This window comes from Argiope bruennichi, chromosome 1 (genome assembly GCF_947563725.1).
Source record: "Argiope bruennichi chromosome 1, qqArgBrue1.1, whole genome shotgun sequence".
Taxonomy (NCBI): domain Eukaryota; kingdom Metazoa; phylum Arthropoda; class Arachnida; order Araneae; family Araneidae; genus Argiope; species Argiope bruennichi.
Window position 1 is genome coordinate 52,000,719 of NC_079151.1, and position 24,761 is coordinate 52,025,479.

General features: G+C 27.3%; 1 protein-coding gene across 6 annotated transcripts in view; it reads right to left on the bottom strand.

Annotated features, from left to right (window-relative positions):
• Positions 1 to 4,557: 4,557 nt before the first annotated feature.
• The window catches only part of LOC129960229 (E3 ubiquitin-protein ligase TRIM33-like), an 82,787-nt gene continuing 62,583 nt past the window's right edge, over positions 4,558 to 24,761 (bottom strand). For 3 of the 6 annotated variants that reach the window (XM_056073776.1, XM_056073697.1, XM_056073528.1), the window contains 7 exons: positions 19,621 to 19,672; positions 16,814 to 16,877; positions 10,107 to 11,011; positions 8,535 to 8,643; positions 7,363 to 7,437; positions 6,996 to 7,148; positions 4,558 to 4,978 (listed from right to left, as the gene is read on the bottom strand). In XM_056073776.1, the coding sequence (XP_055929751.1) occupies positions 4,832 to 4,978; positions 6,996 to 7,148; positions 7,363 to 7,437; positions 8,535 to 8,643; positions 10,107 to 11,011; positions 16,814 to 16,877; positions 19,621 to 19,672 (1,505 nt within the window). In that variant the 3' untranslated portion in view covers positions 4,558 to 4,831. Of the gene's footprint in view, positions 4,979 to 6,995; positions 7,149 to 7,362; positions 7,438 to 8,534; positions 8,644 to 10,106; positions 11,012 to 16,813; positions 16,878 to 19,620; positions 19,673 to 24,761 lie in introns of those variants that run through there. The other 3 variants (XM_056073614.1, XM_056073848.1, XM_056073931.1) reach the window with 3 other exon arrangements.

Genomic DNA, 24,761 nt, shown 5'->3' on the forward strand with positions numbered 1-24,761 from the left:
AAATCACCTTTCTCATCTTTTAATAAAGGTCTTCTAATACGTACATCGTTAAGTAATTCACGGAACATGTTTGAATGCGAAAGCGTAGCGGATATCCTCTCGCTTGAACGAATGGAGAAGCGAGTTTTAATTTGATCGCCCCTTTTTTATACTTTTAATTGCAACTCGTGATCTGATTACGCAGTGCATCAACCTTTGGTCGTCCGCTCGAAAATGATGTTCAGAATCAGAGTCTATTTTTAAATCCTGGACAGTTTGGTATTCCTAAAATAAAGTAATAATAAACATGACAAACCTTATTTTTATTTTTAGAAGAAAAAAATCCATAATGTAAATAGTCAAATAAATAATAATGATTACATATTCAAGCAACACTCCAATAGCAACTCGAGTTTAATTACAGCATTACCTGTTTTTAAAAGTTTCCCTATGATTCGTATTAGTTCCTTCATATTAAGTCAGTGGTGCATTCATTTTCTCTGAAATGAGCCCTGAAAAATAGTGATCAAGAAACTGCATTTTTTTTAAAGAAAAAAAAAGGTACTTTATCTATAAATAATTTAATTTTTTAAATTTCAAAATCAGGTATGAAATTTATAGCTACCAAGCATCGCAATATCTATTATTTTTTTGTAAATGTTTTCTTTTTCCTTTCATAATCCTTATGCTTTATATATATATATATATATAAAGAAGATGTAAATCATACTATCAATGATAGATTTAGGTTTTTGCACCCTAAAGCAGTGCACATAATGTCCCTCTCTTTTAATAAATGGTGATTTTTGTTTCACATTTCCGCACATTTTAATATGTTAATGACAAATTTTAAATTAATTTTTACCGAATAAACTTTATGAAAATATATGTCTTTGGCTGCTATGATTCCAGATTGCACGGCATATACATTTTTACACAATATTATTGAAGTAGAGGTTCGACATTTATAAATATTCTAATAACAAAGCGAACGTAATGAAACATACGAGAACCTGACTCATTACATCTGATTAACTATTAATATTATAATAATATTTTATCATTCAAAGAATTTGTATTTTTTATAAACTTATTTAGCAACTGGGGAAAATAAAGCTTTTTAATCGACTTGCTTGCAATCCTTTCTGAGCTATGCGATCCTAAGCAATTGCCTAATTGAAGCCAAAGCACACTATCAACAGTCCATGCATCAACTTCAACATAAGCATGGGAACAAAATAATATGTTTTGCATTACAGACATATTACCAACTATGGTTAGAAAATATTTGGCCATGAAATTTTCGCTGGTGCTGTCTTTTCTACTACTACTCTATATAAAATCCGATATACAGCGACTTGTATTTTTGTATATTCAATTTTACGTTCTTTAAAAATAACAAAAATACAAAATCTGCAACGTTTGTCTTTTTTTTTTTTTTTTTTTACTTGTATTAATTTATAATAATTGATCCCTCGTCATAAAAATTTTGATCTGAAAGACATTTTAGAAAATTATTTATCTTTTCAGCGAAGAGTGATCTCTAATAAAAGAAAATGAATATTCGATAATCCAAACAGTTTTCTGTCGAAGTAAGAAGAAGCAAAAGCAAAGCAGCCAATGAGAAAAAGCAGAAGAGAAAGGAAAGAAAAACAATGAGGGAAAAAAAACGAACTATGGATGGAATTGAAAGAAAAAAGAAGGGGTGGCTCAGATTGAGTTGCCCGCACTTTAAGCTCGGTTTCATCGAGTGGTGGCTCAGATACTTCTAAATCCAAAGGGAGAAATTTAATCTTCGAACTAATCGTGAACACAGTGGGTTTTCATAGGCTACAAAGAAACCAGCCCTGACTTGCGCTTTCCTGGTTTGTTGATTCATTTTTCGACTTCACGTTTTAACAGCCTTTCTACTTTCTCGTACACGTAATATAGAAAAAATATAATAATCGACACAAAATTCGAATTCGTGTTTTTGATGAATCTCCATGTTTTAGATCACCCTGAATTCGAAAAACATATTTTTAAAAAATACCCGTCTGTGACAAAGATAACTCAAAAACGCTTTGATCTAGACGGATGAAATTTGGAATGCAGTCTTATACCAAATTTGTAGATCACACTGTGTAGATCATCACTGTGTGTAGATTTGCAGATCATCTGTAAATCACTGTGTTATAAAGTTGGGTTTTTTTAATTCCATGAATAAAGATATAAAATTAAACAAATATTACTGAAAACATCAGAGATAAAGTTTAACGGATATTCTACTGTAAGAATATCAATATAAATGAGCGTTATTAACTTTACAAAGTAATTTTAGTTATCTATAAAAATCTCAAAAATTCAATATTGTTTCTTGCAACAACAATATACTATAGAATATTACAGAATTAATAGAAAATAACTAGGAATCTAAAATTAAAATTGTGTGGTAAAATTACATCAACAAATAACAAAACTGATTCAAAAAGATAACTTTTTATTAAATTTCTTCTTTTTACAGTGTAAACATTCAACAGCAAAGTTAACAAAGTATATGCAGATTCAAAATGTTTAGGCACATGAAAGTGATAATCAGCATAAGACAGTGAAGTTAATATTCACAAATGGAAAAAAAAAAAAAAAAAATGGTTTAAAACATAACACATGTGACTACATGAAATAGCACTAGAATATATATTCGTAACATTAACTTCAGTTTCAAAAATAAAATGGATGGCTTTTTTACTGGATCGCTTTATACAGGCATATTTCAACAATGTGTATAATAATTGTTGAGGCACTGAATAAAAGATACTTTTACATATTAAATATAATGTTTTTGACAAAGCAGTTTTTTTTACCTATAAGGCAAAGGTAAACTTTTTTATTATGCTGCAATTTCTCTAACATTTTAATAGTTCTGAAAAAGAAATGTAAGTTTTAATAAAAATATTTACAAAATTCAAACAATCTGTGGTTAAATATGAAGAAAATAAAGCTTTTTACAGTTGTTTTTCAGAAAAGAAAAAGAAAAAAAAAACACTTTTCCATAAGTTTTTTGTAAATACAAATATTTTATTTATATTATATTAGAAGAAAAGAAAGGAAAAAAGTTTTCAGCAAAATATTTTTAGTATATTTAAAGAATGAACTTTGAGAAAATCAAAAAGAAACTATCTAGTGTTTATGTTTTTAATAAATTTAAATTCAGTTTTTTAAAATTACCAACTGTTTTGCAAAAAATATGCTATCTTCAGTTTCTACGCTACAAATTAAATGATACAATTTTATACATCACAGTATATTCTCATTTTCTGTAGCTTCATGTAATTACAATATAAGTTTCTGCAAAAATATTGTTTGTTCCATCAAAATATAAATATATTTTTATGATATCTGACTATATTGAATGTATGTTATACTAGAACAGAGCATCGTATAAAAAGAATTATTTTATAATAATAATGCGTCAAAAGAAATGTATCTTATCACAAATCTTCAATAATTATATATCAGAGTAAAAAAGTATATATATATATATATATATATATATAGACAAGAATTAAGTATAAAGCTTTAAAAGGCAGATATTTTTCAATAACAGAAATATGTAAGGCTTAGGAGTAGAGTAAGTATTTATATATTTTATATAAGGCTTTAGCAAACAAGAGATTAAAATAGATATACATTGAATATATTTATTGAATTTATTAATAGGAGTATTTTAAAATAGATATTTAAAATAAATTTACTTATTACAAAAAAAAAAAAATCAGAATATTTATTTCATATAGCTTTAATTTTTTCCATAATACAATTAGAATGTGAATAATAAAGAATAAGAGTTGTTAATGAGAACGTTGAACAAATTTAATTTTATAACATGATTAAATTTTATGTTTCACGGAAGTGCTATTCTTCAGCCTTTTGCTGACAAAATAATGATAACACTTAAAATAAAATTAAAAAATCACATTCATATTATGTTAGAATTATATCCATGTTTATATAATTTTTATTAATATATTTTTAATTGATATTTTGGTTACTTGATGATAAGATGAATTTTAAAATGCTTTTAATTTTCATTTCACTACTATGAAAATTCAAAAAACTAATGTTAAGCTACAAAAATAAATTAAGGACAAAATGACTACAAAATCATTTTTAAAAAAACAAAAAAAAATGATATTCGATTAAGTACTCTAAAAAATCATCTTTGTCTTTGCAGACATTAAATATATTATGATTTAATATCTGAGAAATACAAAGAACACAGCTTTATGTGTTTGTTTGTTTTGTTCCAAATCATTTATTCAAGTGGTTACAAGAAATCAAAAAATTAAAAAAAAAAAAAAAAAAAAAAAATTGAAATGTATGCTTATGCCATAAACATAAGTATTCATTTATTACAAACATAGCATATTTTAAAGCTATGAGCATGTTTTCGAATTTCTGATGGTGAAAACTACCCAAAGTAATTTATATTAATCAGAAAAAAAATGAATATAATTATTAAAAAAAATCTAAAATGAAAGACCATACAATTGAAAAGTTGAAAATAATATGCTTTTCTTTGTCTTTTACCAAAAAATTGTTCTTATTAATTGCACTCTAAACATAAAACTACAAGTACATACAAAAACACATATATAAAAGTATAACAGGGCTCTTCTTTATATTGAACTAAAGTGTAAAATAAATATTTCCATTTATTTAAAGCCACAAATCTTCGCAATATCAAATCGACACATATTACCCACAACATTTAATGTGAAAAGAAAAAAGAATGGAGAAATGATCAAAACTTGACAACTCGTATTCACAATATGCTATGTAACACTTTTAAGGCAAAATATGAAGAATAAAATTATTGGACAAGTGTGGAGACCAAATCAGATTTGGGAAGTAACTTATCGTCTGAGAAATAGGACGCATATTTTGGCAGATATTCCAATAAAAGATTTTTGAAAAATAACTCAATTTGTTTCCCTGTTGTATACAAAGCTGAATCTTTCTAAAAAATAAAAGAAAGAAAGTTTTTATTTTGTAGGTAATAAAAAACAAAAATATAATACTTAAAAATAAACACATTTGAAAATTTTTATTATAATGTTTTTTAAGCAAATGTAAAATCAAATGACACAAAAATTTGCAAAACAAAATCATGTCTGGTCATTCTATACTTTTGTATTATTATGAAGTATTCAATATGTATACCAGTCCTTCACATGGAATTTTTATTTATGATCTTTTTTTTAATTAATAGTCAGGACTACTGAGATAAATAATAAAAATAGATGTTTAAAAAGCTTATATATATATAATTTAAACCCTAATTAATTTCCTAATTTTAATTAATTCTTAATTTTTATCTTAATTTAATCCATATTAACTTCATTCTAAAATGTTCGCTTATCTTCTAATCCAATTCCACCTTTTTTATTTAATTAATGCTACAGAAGCTCTGTAAAAATGCTTAAATAAGCGGTTCTAACTCTCCGAGTGAAGGGATAAAAATTTATCGATCTAAATAAATTGTTTTAAAAGGTCTCTATGATTGCCTTATCTAAATCGACAGGTGTAAAGTAATCTCTAACAGAATCTCACAGTATATAATCATGGATGTTAATATTTCACTTTTATGGATGTTAATATTTTTTTTTTCTCCTTTCACTTTTCGCACTTGTGCCGTGTTGTAGATTGACGTCGCTTCTTGCTTGTACATAAATTATGCCTCCCGGGGGATGAAAACAAGTGGTTTAAAATTCAAAAGAGTCTTCACTCTCTTCGATCATGAAATTGCTCAAAAATATGTGTTTTACATTATATATATAAAGGGGGGAAAAAGTAAACTTCCACTCTGAACCTTCGTCATAAAAAATAGGATGAAGTTTCTGAGAGATTATATTTGGGTGAAGGAAAAACACAAATACATTCCATATTAATGGGAATAACATCCCATGAAGATCGATGAAAAATAATAAAAAATCAGCATAAAACATCCATATATCTAAAATAAATTTAAAAACTAAACTTCAGTCCCAGATACTAGTCAGATTTTTTTCAGTTTATATTTCATATGAAAGATCATCAGCCCCATATATGTCATTCAATGGTCGCCTGCCTCCTTCCACCCTCCATTTTCTAAAACCTTGGCACAACCCTCATTCTCAATATCTGTATTACTTTGATCAAGTAATTTTTGCCATTTTACATGCAGAGTTACATAATCAGAATTCTCTCTCAACACTGTACAAGCTTAATTTAAAATTATACTTTCATTTAATGTGATAAGATGTAGTTCATCAAAGTTGATTAGAATTACTAAATAATTGCTATTAAAATCGTGAGCAAATAATTGATCGCCAGCAATAGCTAGTAAATTTGTATTCAATAATATTGACATAATTATTATGCCAAGCTAGTTTAGTAATAAAAAATATGAATTAATTAAATATCAAATCGATTCACTCGAATTAAGGTACTTAAAAATTTACTATAAGATTTTGGGTTAAAGTTTTTTTTTTTTCAACAGTTCATAATTTTTTATTTTTTTTTTTTATTTTGAAGTTTTTGATGATAGACTTCCAGGATTGTTTTCAAAAATTTAGAACTTAAAATTTAAATGAAATTATTTATATAAGCTATAGATTCAATTCTTAACATTAATGCTTTTATGGGAATAGCATGTCTTCTTTATTATTTCAGTGTTCAGTCTATTTTTAATACCAGAGTGAACCAAGCATACTAGATTACAGATCTTAATAATAGTCGCTTTTAAATACTTAGCTAATTACCAATTTCCATATGATAGCCAAATCTTTAAACAATATCAACTATACATTCCTTTTAGAGGAATCATTTGCTTAATCATAAATTCAGCACTACAACAAAAATATTTATAGGGAAATTTTCTTTGAATAATAATAATAAATTAGGTTAGAAAGCTCCTTTTTAAAATATATTTATTAAAAAATAACAAAACCTTATGCCATTTACAAAAAAATCAAATAAACAGAAATTTTACTTACTGGATTATAAGTGTAACAATTGCTTAAAATAAGGATCATGTCATCAATAAATTCTTCCACAGTTTTGTAATGTTCGAAATGGGATGGAGCTATTTTCATCTTCATTGTTTCAAGTTCCATGGGTTTCTTAATTATTCTGTAATAATTTGGAACCTAAAAATTGTGAAATTCTCTATTATATACCATTTACAGCAATAATAATAAGTTGTATCAGTCATGCTTATTTGAAATTAAGCTTGTTGCTTTTTTTAATAATATAAAATATTAATTTTTTAAACGTGGAATATTTTAATATAGTGATATCAAAAATAAAAAAATAAATGCTACTATGGCTTTTGAACACATCTGAAATAACAAAGAAAATTACTTTTTTATTAACTCTGTGATGAAATGGCGCACTGTTGGGATGACACAAAATTTCTAAGAGAATCCTTTCACAGATCTGTAAAACAAAAGAAACATTAAAGTAAAGTGCATGACTCAAATATATCTATTTTCTAACAAATTGAAACAAATCACTAATATAAAACTGTATCACATTGCAAAATCCAAATATGTAAAAATAATGCAGAGATGAAACCAAACAGATATATATATATATATTCAACTATGACATCCATGTTATGTAGAACTGATTTTTTTATGTGATTGATGCTTACAAGATGCTGGCATATTATTATATAATTCAGCAAGTTTCTGTAGAATAAATTTCTTAAAATTTATTCATTAATGTTCTATAAAACATTAGACTGTATAAATATTTTTTTAAGCATAACATAATCACTATATCTAAATATATAGATGACAAGTACATCCTCATATTTTCTTTCAATCTTGAAACGAAGTGTACAAATCTCTGTTTGTGCACTTTATTTCAAGGCTGTCACAACCATCTGTCACAAATCTCTGTTTGTTAAATCTGGTTTAAAGAGTATTCTAACGAGATCCCCCCCCTCTATTGAAACAGATAGCTTAAATGCTATTGGATGCCACAGATATCGGATACCCTGGAAAAAGTACAAACAAATTTATTCCAAAAGTAATTCTAGAAGATGTTTGGCAGGAAATACTTCTATAAAATTTCTGTTGTACAATTTAAATTCATAGGATCATATCTGTTATCGAACCCGGTACTTGACGGTTGTAACGGCGGCTAAAAAGCACCAAGAAACAATTTCACCAATTTGGCGTTTACAATAGAATTTGCCTTTTTTTTTATGATGATTATTTTTGGTCGCTGTTAAAACTGAAAAGTAACCTAAACACAGATGAGAAGAAAACTCATTAAAAATTGGGTATCTCTAAATCAGAGGCATTTGGAGGTTTTTTTTTTTTTTATTTTAGAAATATAATCTTCATAAGTCTTTAATAGGCTGACACCATTATGTGGGTGAGCATATATTATTATATAAGCATATAGTGTTGTATATTTTAGACAGGAAAAATTATAAACACAAATATATTCATATTACACAATTTGATTAATGCACAATATATATTATCTATTGGATGTTATATTTGATTAAAGTTATGACATACCATTAAATCTCGACCGTTTAAGTCAAGTGTCTTTCGCTTCAAGTTTTCATTTGGTATGCTTTCTTGCAAGATATCTACACACAATCTGCATCGCCACTCTTCATGTCTACTAGGGAAAAAAATTCTCAATAGCAAATACTCAAGCAGCAATATGTCAATTAAAATAGTCTATAAACTAATTTTAAAGAGCTTTTTAATTAAATAAAATCGGAACTAAAAAATGTATGCATATTAATAGTAGTTTAAACTCTAGATTAAAAATTGATTCTGCTTTTTACAATGCATTCCATTCCCATTCAAATGATTTTTGACATCTCTGAGGATGCAAAAAAAATCAAACACTATCATGAAATTTCTTTATCACAATCAATATTAAAATATTTTTCACTTCCTTTTCTGTTCTTCAATGCATAACTCAAGCTTTTTTTTCTATTTTTCCACTTAAAATTTTTTATCTCAAAGTACTTTTAAAAACTCTTGGAAAATACTGTTTTTGGATAATATGACAATTAAACAACTGAAGAATTCAAAAAGTTTTTAATAAATCAAATCAGTAAAATAGGACTTTTAATTAAAAGATTATTAATTAAACATTATCTCTAGTTTCTAGATATTCCTACTAAACAATTTATTTCGTGTAAATAAACTAACTATGAATAAAATTTATCGATTTAATTTTGATTTAAAATGATGGCTGTTATGAACACAAACCATAGATACAAATGAAATACAAACTTATAAATCATTGAACAAAGGAATTTGGCTTATTCAAGCTTATAACTGGAATTTGTTATTGATTTGGAACTTTTTCTCCGATTCCTTTCAATTTCTTATTGAAAGAAAATATTGCTTATAATATAAATTTATTTTGATTTCTTCGTAGTATAAATAAAAACTTGAAAAAATTATTTCATTTTTTAAAAATTATTTCAGTTTATTTATCAAAACTGTGCTTTTTGTCCTTAATGATATTAAGTGAGTATTCATTCAATTAATTCATTACTTTATTAGTATTCAAACAAAAAAGAAATAAAAATACTTCCTTTGAAATTTTGGTGTGAAATGAACGTTTATTTTGAAATAAAAGAATATAACTGCAGTATTCAAAGAGATACTGTTACTGTATATTGCTTATTTATTGAAATTATTAAAAATATAATTATTATCAATTCTTCAAAATTACTTGCTGTTGCGTCCTGCAGAAGCGAAACTTCTGCAGGACGGCAGTAACGCGTTTCAACCGTTTTTCTACATTTTAAACCTTTTAAACGTTTAAAACGGTTTGTAAATGTTTACTTGTTTGACTTTTTATTTTGTTTGTTCTAATGAGGCGAAAAACAGGGGGCGGGGGAAACAGAAATTTTCGCGATAGAAATGGACGGCGAAAGGGTTAAAACTGTAAAATAACAGAAATAAATCGTTTTGGTCATTATCAGTTTTAAAATGTCAATTCACCAGCTGTGCATACTTTTGGATTTAGCTTTTTTTTTTAAATCCAATTTTTATTGTGGTTCCAGAGCTTCGAATGAACCAAATTCCTTTCTACTTTAGAAATAAATCTTATAAACTAACTTGCTAAGAGATACCGGTATTGGTGGTACATGACATCCATAATGAAACACTTTGGGGCAAAATCCACAGCAAACTAATTCCCCACCATCTTTACATACCGCACAATAATCGTCGTTCGGATCAGTTCGACAGTTTTCTTTAAAGTACTGAACTAGATTGAAAGAACTACCGCTTGCTGATTTGCTGTCAGAAGATTCTCTGACGTCCGATGTACCTGAACTTCCACTAGAAGAGTCTTTGATATCAGACACAGCCGAGCTCCCATTAGAAGATTCTTTTGCATCGAACAACGCTGAGCTTTCCCTAGAAGATTCTTTGACATCAGACGGCGCTGAGCTTTCATTAGGAGATTCTTTGACATCTGAAGGAATTGAGATGGCACCAGGAGATTCTCCAACAGCTGTAATCTTTACAGAAGTATTGGGACTAGGAACAATAGTCACATTCTTTGCTTTCGAAGTAGTGACATGTATGTCTTTCGGTTCGTCGTCAAAAATTGAATCAAGAGATGGTAGTTCATCACTGGACGAGCTAGAGCAGCTCATTCTACTGTCTCTTCCCTCTTGTCCCTGACTATTACTTTCTTCAACAAACTGTTTGTTTTCACTTGCAGAAGCTGGTTTAGAATTATCACAAACTGCTTTGTTTTTAGATGATGATTGTACGTCTATAGTATTTTGCAACAATAAGTCTTTTAAGAATGATGAGCTATTTGAGTTCGAAGATGAAACAGCAGGAGGAGTAGAAGGGATGGGAGTAAGAATAGTTTGAGGTGCAAGTTGAATTGGTTGGGTAAACCTGATCGGTATTTGACTTGAAATGACTGTGGGAGAATTCAATCGATTCACAAGCGATGAGTATGGTGGAGGTGGATTTACATGCTGAATGGCAGGATGATTAAGATTCTGAAATAAAAGCAGTATTTTTTAAAAAGAAAAAATAATGATAAAATAAACTTTAGCAGTTTAAACTGAAATTTACTTTTATGGCAACATAAGTAAAATCTTATAAATAACATCATTAAAAGAAACAGAGGCGGCGTTAGCAGGGAGAAAATTGTCCCTCTGTCGGCAACCACTTGTCCCCCCCCCCTCCGTCGGCGAAAGATTGAGAGTTTCGTCGGCAAAATTTTTCATCACTTCAAAAATGGTTGTGGAAAAGCACACATTCTCGAATATGAAAACTTTAAAAACATCTTAAAGTCAATATGTTGTAAACAATCAAAATATCGAAGTAACTGTTAAAGCGGTTTGACTATGTTTGGTAAAATAATCGATAGGGTGACAGGTCAATAAGATGCCGCATTTTGCGGACGATTTTTGATCAACTGACTATGAACGCAATTTGATAAATGTAGAAGTTAAATTCACAGATTTTTGATTGAAATGAAATGAAGTAATGCTTCTAATTTGCATTACTTTTGGCAATATATCCGACAGGGTGAATAAGTTATCTCATTCTGCCGACTATTTCTGGATGTCCGACTATGAACTGAATACGATGGAACAGACATCTTATACAAATGTCGTTCATTCGGCTTATAATTTGCTTTACTTTTGGCAGAATAACCGGCAACGTGTTAAATGAGTAAGAAGTCACATTTTTGCCGATTAATCTTTGTCTTTCGGCTAAGGTGTTATCATAAGCTATGAAAAAAAAAATTATTTTTATCGAGTATTTCGATTATTTGCACGTGGAATTATTAGGGAAAAATACTTTTATATTTTACAAGAATAAGGCGATAGAGTTGCTTTTCCTAACTCGGAATTCAATGAATCATTTTATAAGATTTTTAAATTATAAAATGAATCATTTTATTCATCTAATTGTTACTTCTTCACTGATGCATTGGTAAATTTATTTTATTTACTTCACTGTGAGAATTCTCTGACAAAAATCTAGTTTATGGTTAAACTAAATTTAATAAAACACTCTTTTCTCTCGATACTCTTGTGCTTTAAGTAGGTTAAATTGCTGTAGCCAGGTTATGTGAATTCATTATAAATAACTGGAATAAGTAAATTGTATTACAGCAAATTATTTAACAGTAAAATATCTTTTTTATGGAATATATTTTACTTGCTGCAATTGTTATATTAAAGAAATATTACCGACTGAAAATGACGACAAAAAATAAATATATATGTTATGGATATAAATAAGTATGTAATGTTTTTAGCTACGCTACGAACTTATCCAAGTATGTACTAAATTTGTTAAATAAATTACTACCTAAATTCTTCAGATTCTGCATTCAGTATTATAACTATATAATCGCGAAAACTATGTTTAAAAAAAAAAAAATTTTTTTTTTTCTTTTAAACACTCTTTGCAGTAAATTCTATATAATTTCTGGTGCTCCTAAATTTTTAATAGACTTTAGATAAAGATGTCTTGATAAAATGATAATGTCTTGATTAAAATATTTATTCATAGAATATTCATATATGATATATTAATACCTTGACATACAGATTTACTTAATTGCCTAACGTCTTAAGGACAATTTATTTTAAAAAGAAAACCACTGTGACAATAAATAATGAAATGTTCTCAATTAATTATATTTTCTTCTATACATCAAGACTTCACAATAATTAACATGAATAATTAAATTAATGACAATTAATCAGCAAAATAGTAATGTAAATTTTCAAAGAATATTTATTAAAACACTGATAATAGTTATTCTGGTTATCTGATTAAATAGTATACACAAAAAATGTTTCGCAGTAATAAAATGTTTTCAATTGATTATACGAAAAACACCAGTAAATATCAAAGTATAATCTTACACAATTCATGTATTGCTTTGTGCCCTAAAAGTCCATTTTGATGCGTAACAACGAACAGCTTCAAGCTTGGTATTTAGGTTCTATTTGCAAAAATTGATATATAGCACCTCTAAGCATAATAACATAATATATGGTAAAGATTAGTGTTAAGCATCATCCAGTAATGAAAAATTATTTTGAAATGTATATTCAAACATTTATTTCTATTCTTATATGTTACAACTTATTAAATATAAGAATAAAAATTAACTTATATAATATAAGAATATTATATAAGAATTTATTAAATATATAAAAGGCAAAAAAAAAATCGATTTTTGGCTTCTAATTTATATCTATCTCTATTTAAAGACATAATTATTTATTTTCATAAGATATAAATAATTATTTATTTCGTAAGATAATTTTTATACTTTTTAAAATATTATTTCATGCATAGAGCGATTTTAATCTAATATTTAAGTTAATGCAAATAAACTTTGTGTAGCTTAAAAATTATCCATGTGGAATTTGAGGTATATTTTAAAGCAAATATGAAATGGGTGACACTTGAAAACCGAAGAAAAATTCATAGCCAAAAACGCTGGAATCTCGTTTATCTCATAGATTCAAGACTTAATCTAAATCTCTGATACATATACAAAGTTCACAGGCATTTTAACAGAGGGGAGAAAAAGTCACACCTCTTGGGGTACACTGTCAAAGGCAGAAAGCATAATCTCCCATATTTAATAAAGGGAACTAACATGCATTACTCTCAAAGATCTGAATAAGGAGTGACTCGCGAAGATTTGGTAATACTAAATATATTAAAAAATAAACTTTTTATAAAACAAAATACGTCATCGTAATGTTTACAAAGTAATAAAAATGAATTAGGAACTAAAATTAAGATTGCCACTGACAGCTCTGCTTTCAAACAGACTATCACTAAAAAAGAATTAATCCCTAAAATAGCGCGATGGGTTTTTTTCCTCGAAAATTTTGATTATGACATCGCTCTCAGGCAGTGAAATGCGTCACGCTGATTCGCTCAGTAGATACCCAACAGTCATGACTGCACTTAGTGATGATTTCGCAGCACGAGTTCGAGTGGCATAGATGTCAGATGAATATATAAAAAAATTGAAAGAACTATGTAAAGATAATAACCAAGTTAATTTCGTCGTAGAAAATAATATTCTGTATAAATGCCAGGACAAATATTGCTTGCTTGTAATACCTGAACTAATGAAACACGAAATAATTAAGAACACGCATTCGAAAGGGCACTTCGCCGTGGAGAAAACTAAGAACATTATGGAACGTGGCTATTTTTTTCCCGAATATGCCAAAAAGTATGAAATCGGTATTACAGAACTGTGTCGAATGCATCTTAGTCAATCGAAAGCGTGGTAAGCCTGAAGGGTTCTTACATCCGATTTCGTAGGGAAACTTTCCTCTAGGTACTTACCTTGTTGACTTTATTGGACCCTAAGTATCAACCAATAAAAATTACAATCATATACTCAGCGTAATAGATGCATTCTCAAAGTTTGTTTGGTTATATCCTATTGTCACTGTCATCCTAATATATATATACTAGCCGCCTTTGGCGACCAGCCGGTTCGCCAATCTTAATGTTTATTTAAATTTTAATAATTAAATATTTTACACAATTCCTACTTTAATAGCTTCTTCATCAAAATATTTTAAAACTTCAAATTTTGATAGTCATATAATTCTCTCATAATATTATAAACGCCTTCAATCATAACGTAATACGTATCTCTCTCATTTTCTGTTAGATCCCGTAGAATTTATACTATAAATTAAAGTGGAAAAGATTAATCTGCAATTAATATAATAATATTTTTTACTGAAACAAAGTATTTTTTTGTAATATGATTACTGAAAACAGTCACTGAGCGTTTAAACTTTATGGGCACTAAAGAATATCTTTCCTAATTTATGTAATATTTCAAGAATTTGTCAACAAAATATTCTCAGATTCATTATGACCAGAACGATTAATTAACAATGTATAATTTTAAATGCATCAAACACTAAGAAAATAAAACGAATCGTTTAAAATAATCGGTTGAAAACAGGTTAAAAAGAACTAAAAAACGATGTACTTAAAACTATAAGCGTATACAAAAAATATATAACTAACATAAATACAATTTAATTTCAAAAACATGCAACTAACCTAAAAATAATTTAAATCATCCGTTGATAAGGGTCGTCATATCAACAATCAGAACACAATGCGCATGCATGAATTTTCAACGCCAGTTACGGTAACGCAAATGCGTGAGTTTTTCTACGCCAGTTGGGGTAACGCTATGCAGATTAGACATTTTTAATTTCCTTTATTCTGTTTTATTTTAATTCAAAAGTACTTAAGAATGAATCTGAAAGATCGATTCATTAATAATGTTTAATTTTAAATGCATCAAACATTAAGAAAATAAATAGAATCGTTTCAAATAATCAGCCGAAAATTCTTAAGCCTAGCCTCATGACTCTTGGGAAAAAAAAACTGAAGCCGTACTCATTTGGCGATGGGGAAAATGAAAAGATTTTTTTTGGCGGGAAAGTTAGTTTTTAATTAATAATTAAAATCCTAATTAAAAATTCAAAAAAAGGACTATCCTATCTTTTAAGTTAGATCAAACTGCACACGGTGTGCAAATTTGATTAAAATCGGTTAAGTAGTTTAGGAGTCCATCGCGGACAAACAACGTGACATGTAATTTATATATATTAAGATATATATATATATATTAGAGAATATGTTAATCCGATTAAAAGCAAATAATAGTACAAAAACTCCTAAGTTTGTTTTATTTATCATAACAAGTATATTTATCCAACAAGCAATTATCTAAAACTATGTTGCTTACATCATACAGAAAATTTTCTATGAATTCGAACCCTTAAAAACACACAATTATTCAATGTTCACAGTCCAATCAAATTGTACTTTGAAATGTAAAAAACACATAACAGCTGTTTTATTGCTGTAAGTTGGCGGATTAGTTATCCAAAACTAGTCACTATATTTGCTCCCAGATGTCAGAACAAAAAAGACGTGAGGGAAAAGTTGAAATATCGGTGTTTCACTTTTAATTAACCGCTTTTTATTTGAAAGAGTTTTAAATACTAAAGTCACAGATGTTAAAAACTATACAATGTGCTGTTAAACGAAAAGACAGTTCATTAGGTCAAAAGTAAATTTAATATTTACTTTTTATTGTATTCAATACTTTGTGATTTGGGTAAAATTAATAAAGATACTACTAAATTAGCATTACATAAAAGGGAATAATAAAATTGCAGATATTATAAATATTTTTCAATAAACTCAACTTTACTGAAAAAACAGGTTTAGTGAAAACCTATAACTATTTATCTAAATTCGTGGACAAAACAAAGCTCCTTTTCATTAATTATATTCAACTTCAGCCCATTTTATACTCATCTTTTTGGATTTTCACAACATTTTCCAACTAGTAAAAATGTAATCCTTTATAGCGGAACAAAAAAGGTGTTAGTCGAATATTTAGACTACAAATGAGCAAAAAATTTTAAAATTTCACAAGCAGATGGATGATGATTACAGAAAATTCTAGGGAATATGTAGTTGATAAAATATTACCTTTTAATTTTAAAAATTCAGAAACATAAGTATTCATAGATAATTTCTTCTAAATATTTTTTTTACTTTTAAGAATGAAATCATATTAATATTAAATACAAATTGAAATAAATTTAACATAACCCACACAATAAAGAATGACTAACGTTTTTAATTAGTAAAATATTTTAATTAAAGATAACATATCCATATTCAGTATAAAGCATTTTAATATATATTCGATTTATGTCAATAGTAAATGAATTTTCAAGTAAAAAAACTGAACTTACATTTGATGTCATCATGGCAGGACGTAATGCAGCTAAGAGGGCAGTTTGGTTTTCAGAAGTAAGGCTTAAAAATGAAAACATTTTGATTAAGATCAAATGGGAAAAATAATTATTTAATAATTTTATATTGTAATAAATAGTTACAAAACCAAAATGTTTGTAAAAAGATAAGTTAAGATATTTATCAAGCAATTATATGCAATAATATAAACACTTCAATAAATTCGATTTTTTTTTTTTTTTGGCAGAAAAAAGTAATAAATATAAAATTTAAAAGAACTAAATAATAAAATGTACCCATATGAAGATTATTTTTTTAAAAATGATAAGCTTATATATAAAAATTATTTTATTATTTATTTATTATTATATTAAAGACTAAAGTTAGAATAAATAGCAAGCTAAGAAGTGACAAAAAGTAAAAAATTAATAATGAAATGAATTAACATAAGCTCAAATTAACATCAAAAATTAGCTCAAGCACTGAATACTGGATTAAATGTAAAGAAAAAACAAAGCAAATGCTGTACTGTAATAAATTTAATCTGAATTTCAAAATAAAAACTACAAGCAAGCTTTTACTCCGAATAATCAAATTAATTTAAAAGTAAGAACATCAACTTGTAGCAGCATAAATTACAATACCACATTAAAAAATAATCATATTCTTAGATAAGCAACATTCTTCTTTTAATTCCTTGATCAATGTATTTTCTTAACTTCCTAATTAGATAACACTCCCTATTTGGAACATTTATTTTTATTTTTATTCCTATAATAATATAATCGGTAGTTAAGACATTGAAATATTTTCAAGTGATTTATGTATTTGAATTTGATTAATATTTTCACTTAACTGCAGATTTAAAAAGTAAAAATTCTGCAATTCAATGTACATGTCGGACATATCATTGAATACAAAGGAGCAAGTTTTAGCCGAATACCGAATTTAATCATTTCGTAAGAAATTATGCCAAATAATTAGACTTTTGAGAAAGAAAGAAAAATCTTGTTTTTAATGATTTAGAAAGTGAACCATTGTAACTAGAGATGAAAAATATAGTTCTTAGCTAGGAATAAATCTCGTATAAATTTAAAATATGAGCTAGTGGTCAAAACATTTTCCTAAAGTATTTTTCAACATTATTGAATAATCGATACTACAAAAAGACTGTTTCTCTTATTTGAAAAAATAAGTTTAAATTTGCAAAACAATTTTTACATGACACGTTTATGTAATGTATCGGTACGGAAGTAGAGTAGAATTTCAGACTAATTGGTATAAATTTCTGTTTCTGTGAAAGTTCAAATACGCACAATCAAGAAAAAGAAACAGAGAGCAAAACTTTCCACAGGATGTTAAACTTTTTTTTTTTTTTTTACACTCATTAAATTATTAGAATTTAGAAAAATGGAAAATTTTATTTATCTTATGAAATTTCAAGATGGTAATTATTTTCACCAAATACATTTTAAGGAAAATTTGACTCAAATCAGTTGAACAGTTCCAAAAAATAATTTTAATTCACTATTATCTTGAGAAAATTTGCTTCTGGATGAATTAGTAAAAATAAACTAATAAAATAGATTTTAGCAAGATGTGAGTTACCGAGTGTCTTTAACATTTTTAGAATGATTTAATTAAGGTTTAAAATTAAAGACTATTATTTTCAATGTACAATCTGATAGCCCTTCTTCTGTTCTAAAAGTCTGCATCATAGACTTTAATGATAGAAGGCTTTTCGTAAAATTTTCAGGGATAGTGATTTCTATTTCTCTTTTACTACTTTTCAGAGCCCATCAATTGTGATGAGTTTGTGCTTAGAAAGAGCTCTTTTCAGCAGATCAAAAACACAATAGTATATAGGGGAAGCGTCAGAGGAATATGCTGAAAAGGTACATACCCAATACCTGGCTTCATTTCGTGGTATTTTTTTTAACTATGAATTATTGTTTTGTCTTGATGAAATTTCACTTTTAACATTTACACTTTTTAACATTTTTTTCCTTTCCCATTGTAGGAGGAGATTGTGATTATCATAAACCCCTTAGTGAAACTTTCTTTGCATTGATGGAATTAGGTCTATACATGTCTTTCTCTTCATTTCCAATAGCAAAAGACCTATTTTTGTTGCAGCCATTTAGGTAAACCAATGTTTCATCAAGGGTTAGAATATATTTCCATTTATCTTCAGTTAAATAGTTCTTAAATAGGACCCTACAATTTATTCTGCGGCGAGCTGCATGCTTCGGTAAAGTTCGCAAATATTACGATTTTAGGTTTTTAAGTCATAAAACTTGGTTTATTATTTTAATTATTGTTACTATAGATGCACTTAAAGACTTTACAATTGATTTCTATATCCATGGATTTTCTCTTTTGACCAGCGTACTTACTTCGAGTATTCATTTGGAATTTTCTTTCCAAGTAGAAGTAACGATGGGCAATTTTTCATCTTCTTCTTCTTCTTCTTCTTCTTTTTTTTTTTTTTTTTTTCTTTCCGATTAATAATGTTGTTTGTTTTGCGCATAAAAATTTCAGTACCATACATTTGACAAATTATTATTATTATTATGAAATAGCAAAATTTATTTTCATAAAGCCCTAAACCTTCAATTCACATTTTGTTTCTATGCGTCATGTTGAAAGAAAAAGAAAGAAAGTAGCAGACAATATTTTTCATTTCAAATAATAACCTACTGCCGGAAATTTTTATTTCAAAACATTTACTTTTTTGAAATTCCTTTTCAAAATCGTTCTTAAAATGCGTAAATACTTTCTATATTATAAAATAAATTATACTTACATATTTGCTTGAGAGCCCGGAGGAATATTAACTAGTATTTGATTCTGTAAATCTGAAAAAGGATTTTTAAATAAAAATAAATTATTAATACTAATACATAGTAAAAATATACAAATATAAGGAATCTTGATGAATTTTGGATGATTTACTAAACATTCATATCATATAGTAATAAGCTTCACATAAATAAAATAATAAGAAAATAGGTTTTCTGTTACAAATAATTGACCAATGATATACTTTTTATTAGATACATAAAAAAAATTAAAAGTACATTCAGTACAAGAAACAAAAAATGATATAATATTCTCATTTCAGGTTTTAAAAGATTTTTTTTTTTTTTTTTTAGTAAACAATCATTTTTTATGCAAGTTGGAGAGTTTTTAACTTTTCCAAAAAAATAGCAGTTCTTTCAAGTACAAAATCAAAAAACATTTAAATGTAAAATTAAAGTTAATTGTTTTTGAAATTATGCCAACTGTATTTTTTTCAGGAATATATTTTTTCTGAAATTTCAAAAATGCACTTTTATGTTGGAACAAGGTTGTAGTTGACAACTGAAAGAACCATAGTCATTTTTAATTCACAGATTTTAATATCGCAAAATTTCAAAATAAATCCACCAGTGTATAATTTGATAAGATAGCTATTCACAACAGGACATTCTTAATTTTTTTGAACGAAGCAACATAGAAATTATTTCTCTATTTTCTATACAAATGAATGCTTATTTTGTCAAATTGATATAAACTAATTAGTTTGAACAATTATGGTATTGGATATAAGCAGCAATTTATTTTTTGGTACAAGAATATTATCACTGTGTAAATGTTGTATATTAATAAAAAGATTTTTAAATAAAATATATGTAATTTAATAATAATAAAAGTCCTAACAATTATTACAAAAAATATATAATAAAGGCTAATTGAAAAATACATTAAGATATATTCATGCAAATACCATGTATTATCATAATGATAAGAATAACAATCAAATAATAATTTATCTAAAATACGTTTGGACAGACTGTAACAAATTATCTTAAAATTATAAAGCAGATCTAATCTAAATTCACTATCTATCTAAAAACTAACAAAATAAAAATTTTAACACAAACACAACTCTAAATATTTTTTTTAGCTTTTAACAAATATTACACATAATGTTAAATACTAATATCCATAATTGTAGACTTTGGAATAACTGTTTATTCTACTATTTTGGGAATGCTTTGTGACATTGATTCGATTTAAAGTTCATCAGATACCTGAGAAATATATGAAATACATACAGTATTTTTTTTTTATCAATTTATAACATCTATGAATTGTTTACTTTTAGTTAATCAATTAGAAATGTCCTAATTTATTTCACATATAATATACTTAGGATTAAGTAATTAAAATGCACCTTTTGTGACACAAAACCCACTGTAATAAATTGGTTTTTACTTTAAATGGGTTTTTAAGTAATTTTTCTAATTAACACTGAAATACATTTTAAATAATATTAATTTAATTTATTTAATAATGATTTTAACAATTCAAGGTAAGCACACATTGTGGCCTAAAAATTCTTTTACTCACAGAAGTTGCATATTTGACAACTTTACTTACTGGATAATGAGATTAAGAACATTTTTTTAATCAATCAGTCATCAGCCCAGAAGTTCTAGGGGACTGACTGCCACTGACCCTCATCAATAGAAGACACCTCAAATGGTAAAATTTCTGTTCATTAATAGAAAGCATTAAAATGAGTTTCTATTTTTAGTTTACTGATAATCTCTCCTTACTATTGCCATATTTTCTCTGAAATTACCATTGCATTATTCTATAAACTTAAATATGAAGTTCACAAAAAAATCAGACTGGATTTTTTGAGTTTCTTATTTTGATTAAATTTCCTTCCCATTTCAATTAAAAACTGCAGCGATGATTTCAAGGACATATAAATACTAACTTAGAAACAGACTACTTTAAATTAATGCATTGAATAAAAACATTTTGAATCCTGAGAATAGAAGTTAGAGGACCAGGCTTGTAAAAAGTATAATTACAGCTGAGTTTAATTAAATTAACATTTTAAATTATGATGTCGTACGGAAAGAGGGGTGCAGTAACTTCTGAGGGTAAAGACCCCCTGAGAACTCGAGGACAGAAGTTTGACCTCTAACTTATATGACACTCGCTTGCACAACCCATTTTTAAAGGGGGGGGGGCTCTTTCACACACCTCACAGATAGAACACAGGGGGAAGAACAACCATGCTGAATCAGGGCTCGAACCCGGGAGGCCCAGATCACGGGGAAGACGCGCTACCCCTAGGTCAGGACGCCGGCAAACATTTTAAATCATTAATATTTTAGATTGAGCTAACAATTTTATCACTCATATTCAATAAAACCTTCTAAAAATTTTCAGATTAAAAACAATGCTAACAGTTTATTACAAAACAAAAAAAGCTTACCAAAAAATAATTAATTAATGTATTGTTTTTTTTCTCCTGTATATTACTTGTATAATAAAGAATAGAAACTTAAAACGGAATTGGCTCTAGATTAACTAACTTTATTTGTTATTGAGTGAAATGCATACATATATTTAAATTGGAAGTGAAAATTATAAAATATTACATTTTGAGAAATCTTTGTCTATAAAATTTGTACAAAAAAAAAAAATGATTCTATTTTGTGCAAAGTATATTCTAAGCAATAAAGTAAGCAGATTAATTCTCCACCCCCCCAAAAAATTAGTTTAAGCATTCAATTAAAGATTCAAAATACAAACCATTAATTTGAGAGAAAGTTAACTTTGCATAAATAAGATTAAAGTTCATACTGATCCTTAATTAATCCAATTCATCATTTTTTCACTATAGAGCCCTTTTGAAAATACAATGGTGGTAGAATCTTTCATTCTAATTTTATCAAATTATAAGCCTTATATTCCTAAACTTCCAAATCGCTTTGGAAAAGTTGAATATCTATTCCTTCTAAAAACCATGGGAGAAAGAGATATTGTTTGAAACGGATTCTAAAACCCTCCGCGCTTTTGCGCATGCGTTAGGATGGGTTTAATTAGTCAAAATAGGGGTGAGAGGAAAGATGAAAGGAGGAGATGTTTACATTTAACAATAAAATAAACTCGAATTACTCGTAGACTGAATTAAAATAATACGGTCAGAAACGATACGATATTCACATGTACGTGAAAAAAAAATTGAACATAAAAGTATCTAATAGGGCGAAAATCAAGGTAAAGAATATGAAGAATTCCGGAAATGCGCTCATCCTTTTTCGTCTCTCCCCTTAATGAGATAGAATCGTCGAAAAATGGTCGGCTCAGAATACTAAAACGAACAGTGTAATCAAAATAACTTCTTTCCTAAGAAACAAATAAAAATTAAAACATTTTGAGTTTTTTTTTATATATATATATGTGCAAATCATTTTGATTATTTTATTAATTTATATTTTAAGATGCTTTTAATCGATTAAACTTTTTTGTTCTCTTTAGTGGCTTTTTTTTTCAATTTATGTATTTAATTTTCTACATATTTCTTCCTTTATATTATTCATAAATAATAAATGAAATTGTGTTTTACCAATTTTCAAATTTTCGTTTTCATTACAAAGTATTTTGTGTCAAAAATTAAACTTTCATTAAAAGTCATAGCTGCGTACGGAAACTTTTTTCACCCACTGCATGTTAAAGTTTAGTTAAATACGAATTGAATTCAAAATTCAAATGTAATTTCTGATAATTTAAATATTTTTTAATAATATAAGCCTGTTCCTCAATCATAGATTTTCTTCAAACATTTCAATATGTCAGCAACAACAAATATTTTCAGTAGATTAAAATTTTATTTGGCCACGGGGGAAAAAACCCATGTCCCCTATTTAACTCAATATTTTCAAAAATTCATAACAAGCCAAGCTCTAATCATCTATAAGAAGTTCCATGGATCATTCAATCAGTCAAAGGAGGGAATATTTTTAAGAATAAAATAAAATTGTAATGACTCTATATATTTTGCACTGGGTCCATTATTTTAGTTTTTTTGTTTTTTTTTAATAGCGTACAATTTGCAGAGGAAATACAAGAAAGATAGTAGAAGATTTAGTTATATTAATATCCCATTTTGAAGTTACAAATGCAGATTATTTTAGAACAGAACTCGTGATACATCCAGGAATTTTTATTTTTTATTTTTAAATTAAAATCTATGAGTTTCTTTATGCTGTCAAAAACCTTTAAAGTACTTTCGCAAACACTAAGATTTTTTATCCAGTAAAAAAACAAAACTTTAATGGAAATTCAGAAGAACTAGTAACTTCCTAGAAATCGGCACGTCTAGCTGGATTATTTTTAAAAATTCTATACATTGCTCTTAGAATAGCATCTACTATTCACTGAGAAGATTTATGTTCAAACTGAAACGCTCAACGGATTATGTGTAGTGTATTCCTATAATCTAAAATTTAATAATTTTCACACGAAAGTTTTTCTTTGATATGTTTTTAAAATTTACATTTGGTCCTTCCATACTAATTTGTAAAAGTAACTCTAAGTCCATATTTGACATAACTTCTTTAAGTTTTCAAACAATTCTTGAGCAGTGGCATGCTTTAAAAATATTGAATTACAATATGTTGATCTGACTCGCAATTTAGTACGTTTTTCTCTTTTGGCATGACTAATATTACATTTTCCCCCCATAACTCATTAACTTAAGCTCATTATATTCCTGAAAAGTAAGCAATATGCAGGAAACGGATCTTGCGGAACTTCTTTAACTCATTCAGCAAAATCAGGATTCACACCTTTATCCATTCAATCAGTATTAAATACGGATTTTGAAAGCACATTATTTAAAATTCTCCGATTTGTTCTGAATCAGCTCACAATTTTTCAAATAATAAATAAACCATTCAATAAAATCACGAGCGAGTAATACTATAGCGAAGCTTCCGCAGAATGGATGTTGCTATTCCCGCCAGAGGAATTTATTGTATTCTATCAAGCAATGATAGCTGACTCGCGCATCCTCATTAGCAGCAATCTGGGAATCTTATGGAAAGAGAACGTCTCTGAAATCGAAATTAGTTTGATCTACACATACACACAAAAAAG